The 17,629-nt window shown below is 42.4% G+C and overlaps 1 protein-coding gene across 6 annotated transcripts in view; it reads left to right on the plus strand.

The window, feature by feature from the left end:
- Positions 1 to 602: 602 nt before the first annotated feature.
- UBAP1 (ubiquitin associated protein 1) overlaps positions 603 to 17,629 on the plus strand; it is a 46,140-nt gene continuing 29,113 nt past the window's right edge. For 3 of the 6 annotated variants that reach the window (XM_059657165.1, XM_059657169.1, XM_059657170.1), the window contains exons 1-2: positions 603 to 817; positions 9,958 to 9,998. In XM_059657165.1, coding sequence (XP_059513148.1) covers positions 9,965 to 9,998 — 34 coding nt within the window. In that variant the 5' untranslated portion in view covers positions 603 to 817; positions 9,958 to 9,964. Of the gene's footprint in view, positions 818 to 969; positions 1,347 to 4,307; positions 4,329 to 9,957; positions 9,999 to 17,629 lie in introns of those variants that run through there. The other 3 variants (XM_059657168.1, XM_059657166.1, XM_059657167.1) reach the window with 3 other exon arrangements.

Here is a 17,629-nt window from a genome sequence, read left to right on the forward strand (position 1 = left end):
TTGAATGCCAGAATTGGAGGATTTCGAGGTCACCTTTCAACCTACTCACTTATAAATGAGGAAAGTGAAGCCATTATCAGAAAGGATTAAGTCTCCCATCAGGTCAGTGACCCGGGACCAGAAGCGAGACATCCCGATTCCCAAGTAGGTCTCGTCGGTAAATACTTCTGCTTCCCTTCGTGTTTCCAGGCTCTCGGTTCCCGCCAGATAGATGTCTATCTTCCAGGACTGGTTCAATCCTCTGACTTGGAGGGAACCAGGAGAAGAGGCTAGAGGCCCAGCTGGATGAAAGGAGATGCAGCCGAGGGCAGAGGAGCGAGCAGAGGTCAGAGGTCGCATCTCATCTGCCAACTGCCCTTTGCCCCTTCAACTCTGGTCCCTGCATTCCGACCCGTCTCCCTAAATCCGCTTCTACGCCTTCCCCTCTCAGTGACCCTTTCCTTCGGCCTTCCCTTAGGGTCCGCAGGGTTCACCCATTCCAATGGCAACGCCCCAGGTAGGAGCAGCTGTTCGGCACTAAAAGGGAGATTAGTTACGTCACGTCGGTGCCTCCCACTGGCCCGAGGGGCGCGGAGCGAGGCGTCATGACGTCAGACGCCCAAGGGGGCGGAGCGGTGAGGGGAAGGAGGAGGGAAGTAGGACTTCAACATGGCGGCTGTGGCACTGGCTTCGGCTGCGGTGACGGCCTGGCCTGGGGCGGACAGAGTGGAAGGTGATGGTGTTCGCTCTCCCTAGAGGCCGTCAGCGGGACCGAGCGTGGGAGGTCGGCGGCGCCAGCACCTTTCGGCTTCTGGGACGGCGGCGGCAGCGGCGGCAGGTGAGGGGGGAGGCGCCTCCTTCTGGGGCAGGGAGAGGAGGGGCGGCATTGGGGGTAGGGCGCCGGTCCCGGGATACGGGTGAGGGAGGGAACCCGGGGAAGAGGCTCGAGGCCCAGCTCGGTGGAAGGAGATGCAGCTGAGGGTGTAGGCGTGAGAAGAGGCCGGGGACCCGGGCCTCGGGGAGGCTTCAGGGAGAGGGGCCGGCGTGAGGGGCCAGAGTTGAAGGGGCGGAGGGCAGATGGGTTGTGGGGAAGTGAATTCGGATGAAGGGGACTGATACGTGCGGGACGATAGGCTGTGTAGACATCGGCCTCTCTCGCTGGAGTGAGAGCTCGGTGGGAACTGGAGGATGCCCGGGAGGGGGCCAGGTGTTAGTCCGGAAGGTGAGTGATGTGGAGTTGAGGGTGAGTTGGGGACGCGCGGCGCAGATTGGGTTCTTCCTGAGGTGAGGAGATGTGGGAGAAAAAAGGGAGTAGACCAGCTGCGTGATCTTTGGGGATACCTTTGGCATGGCCAGGCCTTGTCCAGGTCTGTTTACTTTGCCTGTCGTTGTTTCTTGGGTGGAGACTGACCTGTACAGTCCACCTGGGCCTCTGAAACAACCCCCGGTCTTTCTTGCGGAACATCAAGTTACAGTTCATTTATTTGATCTGTATCAGTGCTCGCTGGCCTTTGTGTTCCTGCCACATGGACTGGATTCCAGAGTGGCCTCTTAAAGTATGACTGAACATAAAAATAGACTTTATATGAAGCCGAAAATTTTGAGAGTTTTTAGGCACCATGGTTGCAAACCAGATTTGGTGATTTAGTTAACTATTAAATGAGTGTTATCTCTCTATCCTCAGTTGTGTATTAGTATTTGAGAATTAGGTTAGATACAGTGGACGTTTCTCTTTATAAAAATTTTATCAGATTTGGTGGTGGGGAAAACAGGGCACTTAGTCTTTAGTGATAGCTAGCTCTTTTTTTTTTTTTTTTAAAATATATTTTATTGATTTTTTTACAGAGAGGAAGGGAGAGAGATAGAGAGTTAGAAACATCGATGAGAGAGAAACATGGATCAGCTGCCTCCCGCACATCCCCCACTGGGGATGTGCCCGTAACCCAGGTACATGCCCTTGACCGGAATCGAACCCGGGACCCTCCAGTCCGCAGGCGGACGACGCTCTATCCACTGAGCCAAACCGGTTTTGGCGATAGCTAGCTCTTTAGTTAATGTCTCAAAACAAGTTAAACTTTCTGAATTTTTATAGCAAATGTTTTGGGCTGAAAGTGTCCAAAGTCTAAAGAATTACATTGTCTGCATTAACTTTTTAATTTACTTATCTTTTTGTTGAAAGTATTACAGATGTCCCCTTTTTAACCCCCACTTACTCCCACTACCCCACTCCTGACCTCCCTTCTTCACTGCACTATTGTCTGTCCATGGGTTATGCATATGTGCATATAAGTTCTATGATTAATCACTTCCTGCCCCCCCTTCTCTCTGAAATTTGTCATTATTTACTTTTAAGTGGAATTAAAAAATTTTTATTTATTGACTAGAGGCCCAGTGTACGAATTTGTACACAGGTGGGGGGGGTGGGGGGTGGGGGGGTCCCTTGGGGTAGCCTGCAGACATCAGGATTCACCTCATGCCTCCAGCCTTGCAGCCCCACGTGGCACCCTGCCTTGGCCTGGCACCGCTCCCTCACCTACTCCACCATCCCACCTGCGGGCGATAGATCAGGGTTGGGCCCCCTGCCTGGCTCCCGCAGTGCCTAGGAGCTGGGCAGCAGCGCCCCCCCCCCCCCCCCCACTGCCACTGTTGTGCTGCTGCTGTTCGTTGTCTGCAGGGTCATCGGCAGGGCGATTGCCCCCCCCCCCCCCCCCCCCCCCGGCCTTGGCCTGGCACCACCCACTCACTTGCTCCACCATCCTGCCATGGTCCTGCTCTCTTTGGGGCCCATCGGGAGGAGGTGCTGCCCACTGCCAGCGCCGTGTCACCCCCTGGTGATCAGTGCATGTCATAGTGAGCAGTCGAACTCCTGGTCTCCCAGTCTAACTCCCGGTTGAACAACTGCCTGAGAGGACAATTTGCATATTAGGCTTTTATTATATAGGATTTTAGAGAGAGGAGGGGGGAGAGAAACATCAGTTTGTTGTTCTACTTATTTATGCATCCAGTGGTTGATTATTTTATGTTTTTTTTATTGATTTTAGAGAGAGGAAGGGAGAGGGGCAGAGAGAGAGAGAAATGGATGGACTGCCTCCTGCAAGACCCCCACTGGGAATAGAGTGCACAACCTGGGCATGTACCCTGACCAGGAATTGAACCAAGTGCTCAACCAACTGAGCCACAGTTGGCCAGGACAGTGGTTGTATCTTGTATGTGCCCTGACCAGGATGCACCACAACCATGGCATATCTTGATGACGCTCTGACCAACTGAGCTACCCAGCCAGGGCTTTAAGTGGAATTTTATAAATTAAATTTTTGTTTCTAACCCATCCTATTCATTTTTTTTCTGCCCTATTCTTTCTGTTACTTTTTAAACATTTATTGAATGCCTATTTTTGCATTAATAAGTCATTAGAATTATGGAAATGGAAAAGTTTGTTTCTTTAGTGAGCATCTCAATCACTGCGTAGCAAATAACTTGCTATGGCCTCATTGGAAGATAAAGTGTTATCTATCTATATATATAAAAGCCTAAGTGACCGTTGTGATGGAACAACTGGAACGACCAGACTTCTGGCCAGTAGCTATGATGTGTACTGACCCAGACCTTGTTGCTGGGGCCCTGACAGCCCCAAATCTGGTTCTCCTGCACCCCGGATCCAGACAGGAGGGAGCAGGGAGCCAATTCCTCGCGGAATCGGCCGTTGGTTAGCTTGCTGCTGGGGCCAACCTCCTGTGGTCCCTCTCCATGGCTGGCCGGCCTCCCTGATCGCCCCCATCACTGGCCAGGCCAAGGGACCCCACCCGTGCATGAATTCATGCACCCGGCCTCTAGTTTTAGAAATAAAGACAGGAAGAAAATTAAAGTATGTGAATAAAAGAACTTTCTGAATTTTTCTTTTGTATTTGATGCATTACCTCATTATGGCGTATTTTATGTATATCTGAGATTTTATTTTTCATTTTGATTTTGAAGAAGACATTCATAGTATCCTGATAAAATAGTATTAGGTCGGTAAACAATTCTCAATAATGGTTGCTGGATCACATTTATCTAGGACTGGCAAATGTCACTTTATCTTGTTTATCTTTTCTTTTTGTCTTGACTAGAGTAAGGTATTTAAAATGAGATTTCAAAGTTTAATTCAGTGACTAAAATTCTCTCAAGTATTTTCTGCATTATAGGTGAATTTTCATTAGCCCAGAGTGTAGATGTCAGTATTATAAATATTTCCTGTTCTCTGATGATACTGTTTAATGTTTGGAGTTTTTTCACATGTAGATTATTTTAGTGTGAACTTTTTCCCATAGACCAACCATAAAACCAACCATCAGTTCATCATTAATCAGGTAATTGTCCTTAAACAATCTTTCTCAATACATGCAGAAGGTATTGTGTAGTATCTTAATGTATTAAATAAGCTTTTTCTTAGGGGAAAAATATTTGAAGTTTAGAAATTAACTGGATTTAGTTTCTCATATAGCATGAGAATCCCTACTTCTGTATCATGAAGATAAGTGAAAAAATTTATCCTCTTTTCCAGAATCTTAATTGCTTATACAAAAAAGCCTTTCAGTTAGAGAAAGAAGTAAGGAGCAGATTCTAACCTGTAGCCACAATTTCTTATAGTATTGGAAAATAATTTGAATGTAAGAGTAATGTTTTCCTATAAATTGAGAGTTGTAATTTCAGGCTTTAAAAATTTAGGTGAAGGTAGCAAGATTTACAAAGGGAAAGGTGCTAACACTGGGTATATGCTGATGAGCTAGGCATTGTTAACACTTTACATAACTTAATCCTTACAGTTTGATCTGGTAGGCAGGTTGTGATATGCATCCTTTTCGGTGTTGAGGATCAGAGAATTAAGTAATTTAAGGTTACAGCTATAAAGTGGTTAGATTTGTCTAATTTTAATACCCATCTATTACACCATTTTGTCCCTTTTAAGTGGTCACAGAGCCATTCTAATTCCTGTCAAATAAATTTAAAGTGTAAGCACTTTTTAATTTTAAAGTTATGTCCTTTAAAACTCCTTCTTCTCATTGAAATAGTAGTGTTACTATAATGATAAGCACTTCACTAAAATTTTAGTCAATTAAGATGTCATCGGTATTCTAGGAGTAAATGACTATTTTTGTACTTAACAAAATAAGCTAGAGAAACTGGATAAGGGACTAAAAGTTTTCTTAACTTGTATTGCTGAGTCAGGTTGACCCAGTTTATTAAGGGCCAAAATTTGTATTTGGCAGTAATCCGAACATGTGCTCAGAATTCTGGATTGGTCATTATCAGTTGCTTAATACTTACCAAACACTTCCAGTTTTTGAGTCATTGAATTGGCTCATGGTAAATGTGAATATTGTGCTTATGGAGTCAAGAGCCAGCAGTGTGTGTTTTGGTTGCTTCACTTCCTCCCTAACACGATATTGTCAGAATTGAAAATTTTTTTCTAATCTGTGTTTGAAATGGTATCTATTATGTTTTTATTAGCATTTTATGAAATTGAGCATCTTTTCAGATGTTCATTGGCCATTTGTGTTCCTGTGAAGTTTTATGCCTATTTTTATTGAGTTGTTTCTTTTTCTGATTGAATTTTAAGAATTCTTTATATACTTTGAATACTACTTATTTGTTAATTTATGGGTTGCAAATATCCTTTCAATTTATGACCTGTCATGAGACTTCTAAGGATCTTAGTGAGAATGTCAAAGACATGGAGCAGGGCTTGCTTCAGTGGGGCTTTGGTGCTCACTGAGTCTGCCTCTTGAGTGTGTCACTTGTGGATGTGTAGAGTTGTAACCTAGTATGATCTGAAGCTGTCCACTGGGAGCACTGGCTCTAGGGCCTTCAGGGAGGTGCAAAGTCAGCCACTACCTGGGGCCACCTGGCAAGAGCTACAGAGGGATTTGCAGATGACTTGGAGGCCTAGCAGTGAAGCAAAGCTAGTACCAGGTCTTGGGTCTTTTATTGATAGGTTTGGGGTACACTGTCACCAGCTATAGCTTGTTTGAGAGATTTTAGCAAAGTCTGAAACCTGAGCCAGGACAGGCCATTCAAATGGAAAAGCTACTACAAACAGCTTGGGTGGGGCTGCAAATTGGATGGGGCAGGGTCTCAGGGAATCACCAAGGCAGAGCAAACAGTGTGCTCCAGGCTGATGGAGACTCAGATACGGCTGCCAGTCAGCCCTGCGATGGGAGGTTCCAGCACAGGAACAATGACCCCTGTGAGCACCCCTGTCTGGGATAAAGCCGCCCCCAAGTTCCTGCCCCAATGCCAGACAATCCAGTTCCTCCCCATATGTGTCTGGGTTCCCCAAAGCCACCTGGTGCTGGAAGTTCAAGTAAGTTCTTGCACAGGCCCTTTAAATGGGACACCTGGGTCTTCAGCAGCCTCCTTGTCACTCAGCCACAATCCCTGCTGGTTTTTACAGCCTGTAGATGCGGGGGACTTCTCTTCCCAGCTCTGGGACCCTGGACTGGGGTCTAGTGTGGGGCCGGGACCTCTTGTTCCTCATGGGTGGCCTCCTCAGAGATGATTTCCTTCCCAATTAAAAAAATGGCACACGTGGGTGTCGGACCAGCCCATTCTACCCCTCCTACCAGTCTCAATGTGCTTTCTTCTTCTCTAGTTGTAGGACTTCCATTCAGCCAGGTTTCAGGTGGTTCCGAATGATGGTTGTTTTATATTTTAGTTGTAATTATTTTTTTTATTTTTTATTTTTATTTTTTAATATATTTTATTGATTTTTTACAGAGAGGAAGGGAGAGAGATAGAGAGTTAGAAACATTGATGAGAGAGAAACATCGATCAGCTGCCTCCTGCACATCTCCTACTGGGGATATGCCTGCAACCCAGGTACATGCCCTTGACCGGAATCGAACCCGGGACCTCTCAGTCCGCAGACCGATGCTCTATCCACTGAGCCAAACCGGTTTTGGCTTAGTTGTAATTTTGATGTGGTTGTGGGAGGCAGCCAGTACAGGCATTTATCAACTCCACCATCTTGGTTCTATTTATATTTTTCTTTTTTAAACATTTTTTATTTTGTTTTATTTTACTTTTTCCATCACTGTTTATCCCCTCTATGCTCTCTTCCACCTTCACTCCCCCCCGCCCCAATCTCCACGCTGTTGTTCATGTCCATGAGTTCTCTGTTTTTCATTCAATCTCTCCACCTTCCCCACCTCCTGACCCCCACCCCAGAGCTGTCTCCATGTTCTTTATCTATGAGCCTGTCTCTGTTTTGTGTGGTAATTCAGTTTGTTCATGAAATTCGACATATAAGTGAAATCATATGGTACTTGTCTTTCTCTGACTGGCTTATTTCACTTATCATAATGTTCTCCAGATCCATCCATGCTGTTGCAAAGTGTAAAACTTTCTTTTTTTTTTACGTCAGTGTAGTATTCCATTGTGTAAATATACCACAGCTTTTTTATCTACTCATCTATTGATGGACACTTGGGTTGCTTCCAAATCTTGGCTATTGTAAACAGTGCTGCAGTGAAATAGGGGTGCATATATTTTTTCGAATTATTGTTTCGGGCTTCTTTGAATATATTCCCAGAAGTGGAATCACTGGGTCATAAGGTGGTAACTTTTAGTTTTTTTGAGGTAAATTTCCATAGTGGTTGCACCAATCTGCATTCCCACCAACAGTGTATGAGGGTTCCCTTTTCTACATCCTCATCAGTACTTGTTAGTTGATATATTGATGATAGCCTTTCAGACAGGTGTGAGGTGATATCTCATTATGATAGAGCTTCTTGAAAACATCCCTGATGTTAGCTGGTTTCCGAAATTATGTATTAAATCAGGGGCTCAAGCAGCCTCTCCCCAGCCATTTGCCTCTCAAAAACAGCTGCTTCTTTGATGACCGATGATATCCAATAATACCAATAAATATCAGGACACCAAGATGAAAATGCTCATTTCCTGAGCATATTCACAGCTCTCATGGTTGAATGCTTAGATACTGCTTCTTTCCCATCAAAGATTTAGGAAAAACACATTTTTGGTATGTGCTTATGTGGGAAGGTTCAGGCTGTCAAGAATCTGGCTTCTAGGTTCAAAAGTCTCACTGTATTGTTGTGGTTTATGTACATAATGATGACTCTAGAGCCTGTAAGAGCCTATGAAATGTCTTCTGCACATATAAAAGGTTAAATCATTTTCATTATGGTTTGTTGGTTCTTTGAAAATCACCCCTAAAAGAACCCCTGTAGCCCTTAGCTAGGATCGTTCCATCCTTCTCAGTTAATTTGTATATATATTGCAAGGTATGGATTAAGGGTGGGTATAATGATATCATTATACCATTTCCACACTGTCTTTTAATTAGTGTAGCCTCATAGTAAGTTGATGGTAAATTCTCCAACTTTCTTCTTTTTCAAAATTGTTTTGGCTATTATATTTCCTTTGCCTTTCCGTGCAAATTTTAAAATTAACTTGTCTGTTTCTTTTATATATATATATATATATATATTTTATTGGTATTTTTACAGAGAGGAAGGGAGAGGGAAAGGGATAGCAAGTTAGAAACATCAATGAGAGAGAAACATCGATTCAGCTGCCTCTTGCATGCCCCCCACTGGGGATGTGCTTGCAACCCAGGTACATACCCTTGACCGGAATCGAACCTGCAACCCTTCAGTCCACAGGCCGACGCTCTATCTGCTGAGCCAAACCAGCTAGGGCTCTGTTTCTTTTTTTAAAAAAAAGTCCAAGCTCTGGTTGGGTGGCAGATAATCAATTAATTGGAGCTTAATTGGGACAGTGGCTCAGTTGGTTGGAGCGTCATCCCGTACACCAGAAAGTTGCGGGTTCATTTTCCTATCTGGGTACATACCGAGGTTGCAGGTTCGTTCCCCAGTCAGAGCGAGTACTGCAGGCACCTGATCAATGTTTTTCCTTTCTCTCTAAATCAATAAAAACATATCCTTGTGTGAGGATTAAAAAAAAACTAAAAAAAAAGATCCTTTGCAGATTTTTATTCTGTTTTGAGTAATTTTTACAAATAGGTACAGTATATTTACTTTAAAAAAAGATTACAGTGGAAAATAAAAATGTTTTCACTATGATGCCTTGCAATATGCTATAGTACTGGCTAATAGATACCATACCATAAATTCATATACTTAGTCTTAATTTTTTTCTGCTTATGTCTTAGGTAAATTAAACACCATACCATATCAAGGGAGATAAACTTTAGGTTGAAGAGCTGAGAGTATTTGTGTAAGAAAAGACTTTGCACCTACTTCCTTATCTAGGGGTTGAAAGTGCAAAGATAATATTAAGCTAGATGTGTGGTTTTATGTTTTTCCCCCCTTCATTTTTAAAAAATTTTATACAAAATTAAAACATTACAAAGGTTGTATGTCATTCATTCCCACCTCAGAAATTTGTCTTTTTTAAAAAATATATTTTTATTTATTTCAGAGAGGAAAAGAGAGGGAGAGAGAGATGGAAAAATCAATGATGATAGAGAATCATTGATTGGCTGTCTCCTGCTTGCCCCTTACTGGGGACTGAGCCTGCAACCTGGGCATGTGCCCTGACCTGGACTCTAATCATGCCATAGATGGATGCTCAACCACTGAGCCACACTGGCCAGGCTCTGCTTTCTTTTTTGAGACTTTGGAACTGAGAAGTTTGAGCGCTATGTCAGTCCTGTTACCTTTTAGTCTTCTGGTTTCCTTTTTATAGCTTCAATTTTCTTTCTTTTTAACAAATTTTTTTTTAAGTTTTTTATTTTTGTTGATTTTAGAGAGAGAGAAACATCAATTTGTTATTCCATCTATTTGTGCATTCACTGTTTGATTCTTGTGTGTGCTCTGACTGGGGATTGAACCTACAACCTTGGCAAATCAGGAAGATGCTCTAACCAACTAAGCCACCTAGCCAATTTTCTTGTAATGATTTGTTTATATTTTCTCAAGACATCATGAGTCTAAAAAATATTTGTTTGTTTTTCAGATTCTAAATGGCTTCTAAGAAGTTGGGTGCAGATTTTCATGGTAAGTAGACTATTAGATATGCTTTAAGTTTTGATTTGATCAGAAATTCGAAATCACTTATTTAAGTGCTCCTTTTTGTTTATTCAAATGAGCAGCTTGAGAAAAATAAAAGTGTACAAGGTAGCATATACATTCCCTAGGGCTTCAGATAACTTTAATATATGTATTTTTTACTTTGGAATTTTTCCCCCCATTACTATTTACATTCGGTATTCTGTATTAGCTTCAGGTGTACAGCATAGTGGTTAGACAATCATATACTTTACAAGGTAGTCCCCCAAATATTTCAAGTACACCATACATTGTTATTACAATATTATTGACTGTATGCCTGATGCTGTAATTTACATCCCTGTGACTATCCTGTAACTGCCCATTTTTACTTCTTAATCCCTTCACCTTTTTTATCCAGCCCCCCAACCTCCCTTTCCTTTGGCAACCGGCAGTCTGTTTTCTGTGTCTGTGAGTCTTTTCTATAGATAGCTTTAATATTGAAATATTTCCTCAAATGGATAGTTAGTCTCTCTGTGTTTTATTGTACTTGTAACTACCAGAGTTGGTTAGGGAGGCTGCCTCTTTTTGTTGTTCTTTTCCTCACTGTTAGATGTTTTCTTTGTTGATTCAAAAGAGGGAAGGAGGGGGGCGGAAAGCATTAATGTGATTGGTTGCCTCATGCACACACCCCAACTGGGGATTGAACTCACAACCGTGGGTATATGTGCCCTGATCTGAACCAAACCTGAGACCCTTCGGTGCATGGGCTGGGGCTTTAATCAATGAGCCACATTGGCAAGGGCTTCATTGTTCTTTGGCAGTATTTTGAAATATTTATCATTCCCTGGTCATAGCACTTCTCCATATCAGGTATGAAAAATTCTAAACCTTTAGCTAATATTTTGATTAAGTTGTCCCTCCCCAAAAGGAAGTAATATACTACAAGTAAACCATGATCAGTAGATCAATGTATTATAGAAGTACCAATAGGAGTAATTACAATTTTGCACTAGAGACTAATAGTTTACCATCTTTTTCTAAGATATGGCATTTATAAACTTTATTATCTGCACTTGGAAGGAATGGAGGTGCCTAAGAAGTCATAATTAAAGACCTCTTTTCATATAGTAGAAGAATCAAAGAACAGAAATATCCAAACAAAACAATTATTTTTAAAAGGGTTTTAAAACTGATCTTTCATTTTATAAGTCATGTCATTGTAAGAATGATTTGCTAGAGAACTTGGCAACATGTGTTGGTCTGCTCTTCTGATTATGAAATTGTTTGTGTGACTCACCTCAGTCAGGGTGGTACAGCAGGCACTGCGCTGTCAGCTTGCTTATATACACTATACAACAGCTTTAATATCTCGAATCGCCATTGTATATATACTTACACTCATTACTTGCATATATTTTGTTAAATCCCTTTAGAGTTAAGTCATTGAAATTCTGGAATTTGCATTTTATATACTAGTACAGGTCAGCCATCAGATCTGCCAGGTAAGTTATCCTGTGTAAGGATCATTACAGGTCTCCTTCAAAGCACAGTAAAGTGCAACATAATGATGTTGTAGTTAACAGATTGAATATAGGATGGTGGTCCCATAAAATTATAATGGAGCTGAAAAATTCTTATCACCTAGTGATGTTGTAGCTGTCATCATGTAGCACAAAAATGCATTACTTTTGTTTGTGGTGATGTTGGTATAAGCAAGACACTTTATAATAATACACAATTATACACAGTACATAATGCTTGATAATAATAGTAAACAACTGTGCTATTGGTTTATGAATTTACTATATTATACTTTTTATTTTAAAAATATTTTTATTTCATAAAGGGGGAGAGAGAGAGAGAGAGAGAGAGAGAGAGAGAGAGAGAGAAACATCAATGATGAGAGAGAATCATTGATCGGCTGCCTCCTGCACACACACACACACACACACACACACACACACACGCACACACACTGGGGATTAAGCCCGCAACCCTGGGCATGTGCCCTTGACCAGAATCGAACCCCGGACCCTTCGGTCTGCAGCCTGATACTATATCCACTGAGCCAAACCGGCCAAGGCACTTTTTATTATTTTAAAATACACTGTATACGCTTTTTTTATATAAAAAAACTTTTTTTTACATAAAAAGAAGTTTGCCATAGCACAGTATGCTCTGTTACGCTGGGAGCAGACTTAGACATCTCATGTTTACTGCACCTCTTTTTTTGTTTGTTTTTTAATATATTTTTATTGATTTCATAGAGGAAGAGGGAGGGAGGGAGAGGAGAGGAGAGAGAGAGAGAGAGAGAGAGAGAGAGAGAGAGAGAGAGAGAGAGAGAGAGAAAGAAATAGAAACATCAGTGATGAGAGAATCATTGGCTACCTACTGGGGATTAAGCCCGCAACCCGGGCATGTACCTTTGACTGGAATTGGACCTGGGACCCTTCAGTCTGCAGGCTAATGCTCTATCTCTATCCATTGAGCCAAACCAGCTAGGGCTGCATCTCTTGATTGCATCATTTTCTCTTGTGCTTGATTTAATCTTGTGTTTTTTTGCTCATCATGGCCTCTAGTGTACAAATATCCACTGCTAATGTTATCACTAAGCAGCCACATTGAGCGATTGCTCTAGAAATGAAATTGAGTGATCATATAATCTTTTATATATACATATATACATATATATTTTGATTGATTTCAGAGAGGAAAGGAGAGGGAGAGAGAGAGTGATGAGAGAGAATCATTGATCTGCTGCTTCCTGCACACCCCTACTGGAGATTAAGCCTGCAACCCAGACATGTGCCCTGACCGGGAATGGAACCCTGACCTCCTAGTTCATAGGGTTGATATTTAACCACTGAACTAACTGGCCAGGCTGATCATATAATCTTGAAGAACAAGAACAAAGTGATGGAAATTGTTAAAGGATCTATGTCATTGAAGGCAATAAGACTAACAAAAATTTGAGAAGGGCTTATAACAGACATGGAAAAACTTCTAATGACCAGACATATAAGTGTATCTACCCTCTCAGCACTGTGATGACCACAGGCAAATCAAAAAGTTTGTTTGTGATTTTGAAAGAAAAGCTTGGACCTGACTATAATGTTGTATTTACTGCTAGCTCTAGGTCAGGGGTGGACAAACTTTTTGACTCGAGGGCCACAATGGGTTCTTAAACTGGACCGGAGGGCCGGACCAAAGCATGGATGGAGTGTTTGTTTGAACTAATATAAATTCAAAGTAAACATCATTACATAAAAGGGTACGGTCTTTTTTTTTTTTTTTTAGTTTTATTCATTTCAAACGGGCCGTAGTTTGCCCACGGCTGCTCTAGGTGGTTTAAATGATTCAAGAATTGTTATTCATTACATAATGAAAAAGTGAATGGTGAGTTAGTCTGACAGATGTAAAGGTTGAAGAAATTTTGGAAACTCTGATATGCTGATTGTGGAGGAAAATTACTTGCCAGAGCAAATATTCAATATGGATGAAACCTCCCTATTCTGGAAGCAGATGCCTAAGGGATTTACTTCTATTAAGGAGACTAAATAAGTGCCAAGTTTCAAGGCTTTTACCAGTAAGAACAGAACAGTCTTTTTTAAAAAATTTTAAAAAAATATATTTTATTGATTTTTTTACAGAGAGGAAGGAAGAGGGATAGAGTGTTTGAAACATCGATGAGAGAGAAACATCGATGAGAGAGAAACATCGATTAGCTGCCTCTTGCACACCCCCTCTTGGGAATGTGCCTGCAACCAAGGTACATGCCCTTGACCAGAATCGAACCTGCGACCCTTCAGTCTGCAGGCCGACACTCTATCCACTGAGCCAAGCCAGTCAGGGCAGAACAGAACAGTCTTGCTTGGGAGCAATATTGCAGGCTACAAATTGAAACCCTTTCTGATTTGGCACAGTGAGAACCCCAGGATCTTGAAACATATCATTAAGCACACACTGCCAGTGTACCACAGAAACTGTAAGTAGTCATGGATGACCAAGCTCCTCTTCCAAGATGCTCTCCTGAACTGCTTTGCTAGCAAAATGGAGAAGTACTATTTTAAGATTTTGTGTATTGCTAATAACCCTCCTGAACATTCTCTTTTTATTGGTGATCTTCATCCCAAAATCAAATCTCCCGCCAAATACCACTCTTTGATGCAATCAATGGGTCAAGGAGTTATAGTAGCTTTTAAGGCCTATCACCTGAAGAGGACCTTTGCCCAGGCTTTTGCTGCAGCTGAGGAAGACACTGATGCAATTCTGGAAGGATTATAACATCTATGACTGCAACAAGAAACTTGCTTGAGCTTGGGGTGGTGTCACCAAGGAGTTATGAATGGCATTTGGAAGCAGACATTCAAGAGGTTCATCTGTGACTTCAGAGGATTTGCCAAGCATGAGGAGGTTGCAAAAATCAACAAGTTGTGGTAAAGATGGCAAGCAACTTTAACCTGTCTGGATAAGGATGACATTAAGCAGCTCTTAAAGGTGGTTCCTGAGTAATTAACCAATGAGGAGTTAATTGTAATTGGAACAGGAACACATAGCTGAAAATGAGGCAAGAGAAAGCGAAATTGTAGGAGAGGAAAAAGAAGACCCCACCCATCCCCCAAGAAAACTTACAATGGAGGGTTTAGCAAAAGCTTTTGTAAACCTTAACAAGCTCCTTAAAAAGTTCAAAACATGGACCTCAACACTGCAAGGTTTTCATTAACAGGAATGTTTATGGTGCAGTATTTGCTTAGAAGCAAATCTGATGGAAAAAAGAAACCAAGCAAACCCCGTGGACATGTTTTCTGAAGATTGACACCTCCTCAAGAAGAGCCCAATACAGATCCTTCAGGAGGTATTTTAGAATTCAGCACTGTTATTATAGGAGATGACAGCGCCAAGCATGTTCTTTCCCTTGAAGACCTTGTAGTGGGACAAGATGTGGATGTGGAAGACAGTGCTGTTGATGCTACTGATGACCCTGTGTAGGCTAGTGTTTGTTTTTTAGTTCTCGCCTGAGGAGGATATGTTGGTTTTTTAAAAAATTGATTTGAGAGAAAGAGATCGGGAGAGAAATACTAGTATTGATGGGAGAGAGAAATATCAATTGGTTGCCTCCTTTAGGAGTTCTACTGGGAGGGAATTGAATCCCCAGTCTTTTAATGTGTGAGACTGTGCTTCGAACACCTGAGCCACCCAGCCAGGGCTCTGTCTTAGTTTCTTTGTTTGTTATTTTAAAATATATATATATATGTATATTTATTATTGATTTAAGAGAGGAAGGGAGAGGGGGAGAGAGAGAAACATCAGTGATGAGAGAGAATCATTGATTGGCTGCCTCCTGCATGCCCCACACTGGCAACAAGCCCGCAATGCGGGCATGTTCCCCAACCAGGAATTGAACCATGACCTCCTGGTTCATGGATTGATGCTCAACCACTGAGCCACGCTGGGCTTTGTCTTAGTTTTTAACAAAAAATTTTAAAAAGTAAAAAAAAAAAAGCCATGGCCGGTGTGGCTCAATATTTAGAGCAGTGGTTCTCAACCTTCTGGCCCTTTAAATACAGTTCCTCATGTGACCCAACCATAAAATTATTTTCGTTGCTACTTCATAACTGTAATGTTGCTACTGTCATGAATCGTAATGTAAATATGTGATATGCAGAATGGTCTTAGGCGACCCCTGTGAAAGGGTTGTTCGACCATCAAAGGGGTCGCGACCCTCAGGTTGAGACTGCTGATTTAGAGCATTAGCTGTGCACCAAAGGGTCTCAGGTTTGATTCATGATTGAGGGCACATACCTGGGTTGCAGGTTTGATCCCCAGCTGTAGTTGTTAATCCTAACCCTGACCCAAACCCAAACCCAAACCCAACTAGAGCACGTGTGGGAGGCAACAAATCAGGCAACCAATTGATGTCTCTCACATTAATGTTTATCTCTCTCTTTGCCTCCCTCCCTCTCTTTCACTCTCTCTAAAATCAATGGATCCTTGGGTGAGGATTAACAACAACAAAATAATAAAATTAAAAAATTAAAAAAATTTTAAATAGGGAAAAGCTTATAGAATTAAGAATCCTATATAATAAAAGGCTAATATGCAAATAGACCAAATGGCGGAACAACCGAACAAACAGTCGCTATGACATGTGCTGACCACCAGGGGGCGTGCGCAGAACATGGCTGGTATCAGCCACAGCAGGATGGTGGAGCAGGTGACTGGGGGACCCAGACCAAGGCGGGGCGCTGGTCACTGTCATCAGGGTGAGCCTCTGGTGTTACTGAAAATTCTTTGCTTCAGTGCACCACGGTCCCACTGGTGCTTGTACCTGCTGCCGGTGCCCGCCCTGCTTGCACCTGCTGCCGGCACTGCCACTCGCACCCATTGCTGGCACCTGGCGGCGCCGACCCCGGTCGCTCCGCTCCATCAATGGGTTTGAGTGGTGGCTGCTGGCCCCAATTGCCCCTCAGGGCTTCTCCACCTCCCCCGGCTCCCGAGGGGAGATCGGGGCAGCAGCTGCCGCTCGCATCACTGATGGTGCCAGCCCTGCTTGCACCCACTGCTGGCGCCAGCCCCAATAGCTCTGCACCTTCAGCAGGTGCGAGTGGGGCCGGTGCCATCAGCGTGTGGGAGTTGTGGCGGCGGGAGCGGGGCTGCCTGCAGACGGGAGTGGGGGGGTGGGAACACAGTGGGAGGGCTGGGCAGGGGCATGGAGGATAGGCCAAGACCCGCCCCTGTGCCTACTGCAGCCTTGTGTTCCACAGTTCCTTTCAAGGTGCATGAATTTGTGCACTGGGCCCATAGTATATAAATAAAATAGTTTTGTGCAGCTGTACAGTGTATTTGTGTTTTAAGCTAAGTGTTATTACAAAAGAGTTGAAAAGTTAAAAAAATTACAAAGTTTATAAAGTTAAAAAGTTACAGTAAAACGAAGGTAAATTTATTGAAGAAAAATTTTTAAATGAATTGTCTAAATGTACAGTGTTTACAAATTCTACAGTAATATCCTAGGCCTTTACATTCCCTCACCACTCACTCACTGACTTAGAGCAATTTTCAGTCCTGCAAGCGTCGTTCGTGGTTAGTGCCCTACACAGGTGTATAGTTTTCTATCTTTTCTATCATATTTTTGTACTTTTTCTACATTTAGATAAACAAATACTTACCATTGTGGTATAGTGGCCTACAGTATTCAGTGCATTAACATGCTGTACATATAGGTTTGTAGCCTAGGAGCAATAAGGCCATACCATATAGTCTATATGTGTAGTGGGCTGTAGTACCTAGGTTTGTGTGAGTGCATTTTATGATGTTTTTACGGTGATAAAACCACCTACCAATGCATCAGAATGTATCTCTGTTGTTAAGTGACCCATGATTGTATTTAAATGATGAGAGGCAGATCTGAAGTTGCCTCTGCCTCCCTTTTTTAGGAGAAAAGAGAGGACAGAGCCAAGGACTGAGAGCAAACACCCTGTGAGAGGAAATAGCAAAAATTAAAAATTTAAACTAAGAGTCTTATTTAAAAAGAAAAGCTTTCTATCTTTAACCTTAGGGAACTCCTTTTTTGATTGGAGTGAAAATAAGGTGGACCCCAGGTTATGTGTTTCCGTTAAACCATTTAGAGAGACTATAAT

The sequence above is a fragment of the Myotis daubentonii genome, chromosome 11 (genome assembly GCF_963259705.1).
Source record: "Myotis daubentonii chromosome 11, mMyoDau2.1, whole genome shotgun sequence".
NCBI lineage: Eukaryota > Metazoa > Chordata > Mammalia > Chiroptera > Vespertilionidae > Myotis > Myotis daubentonii.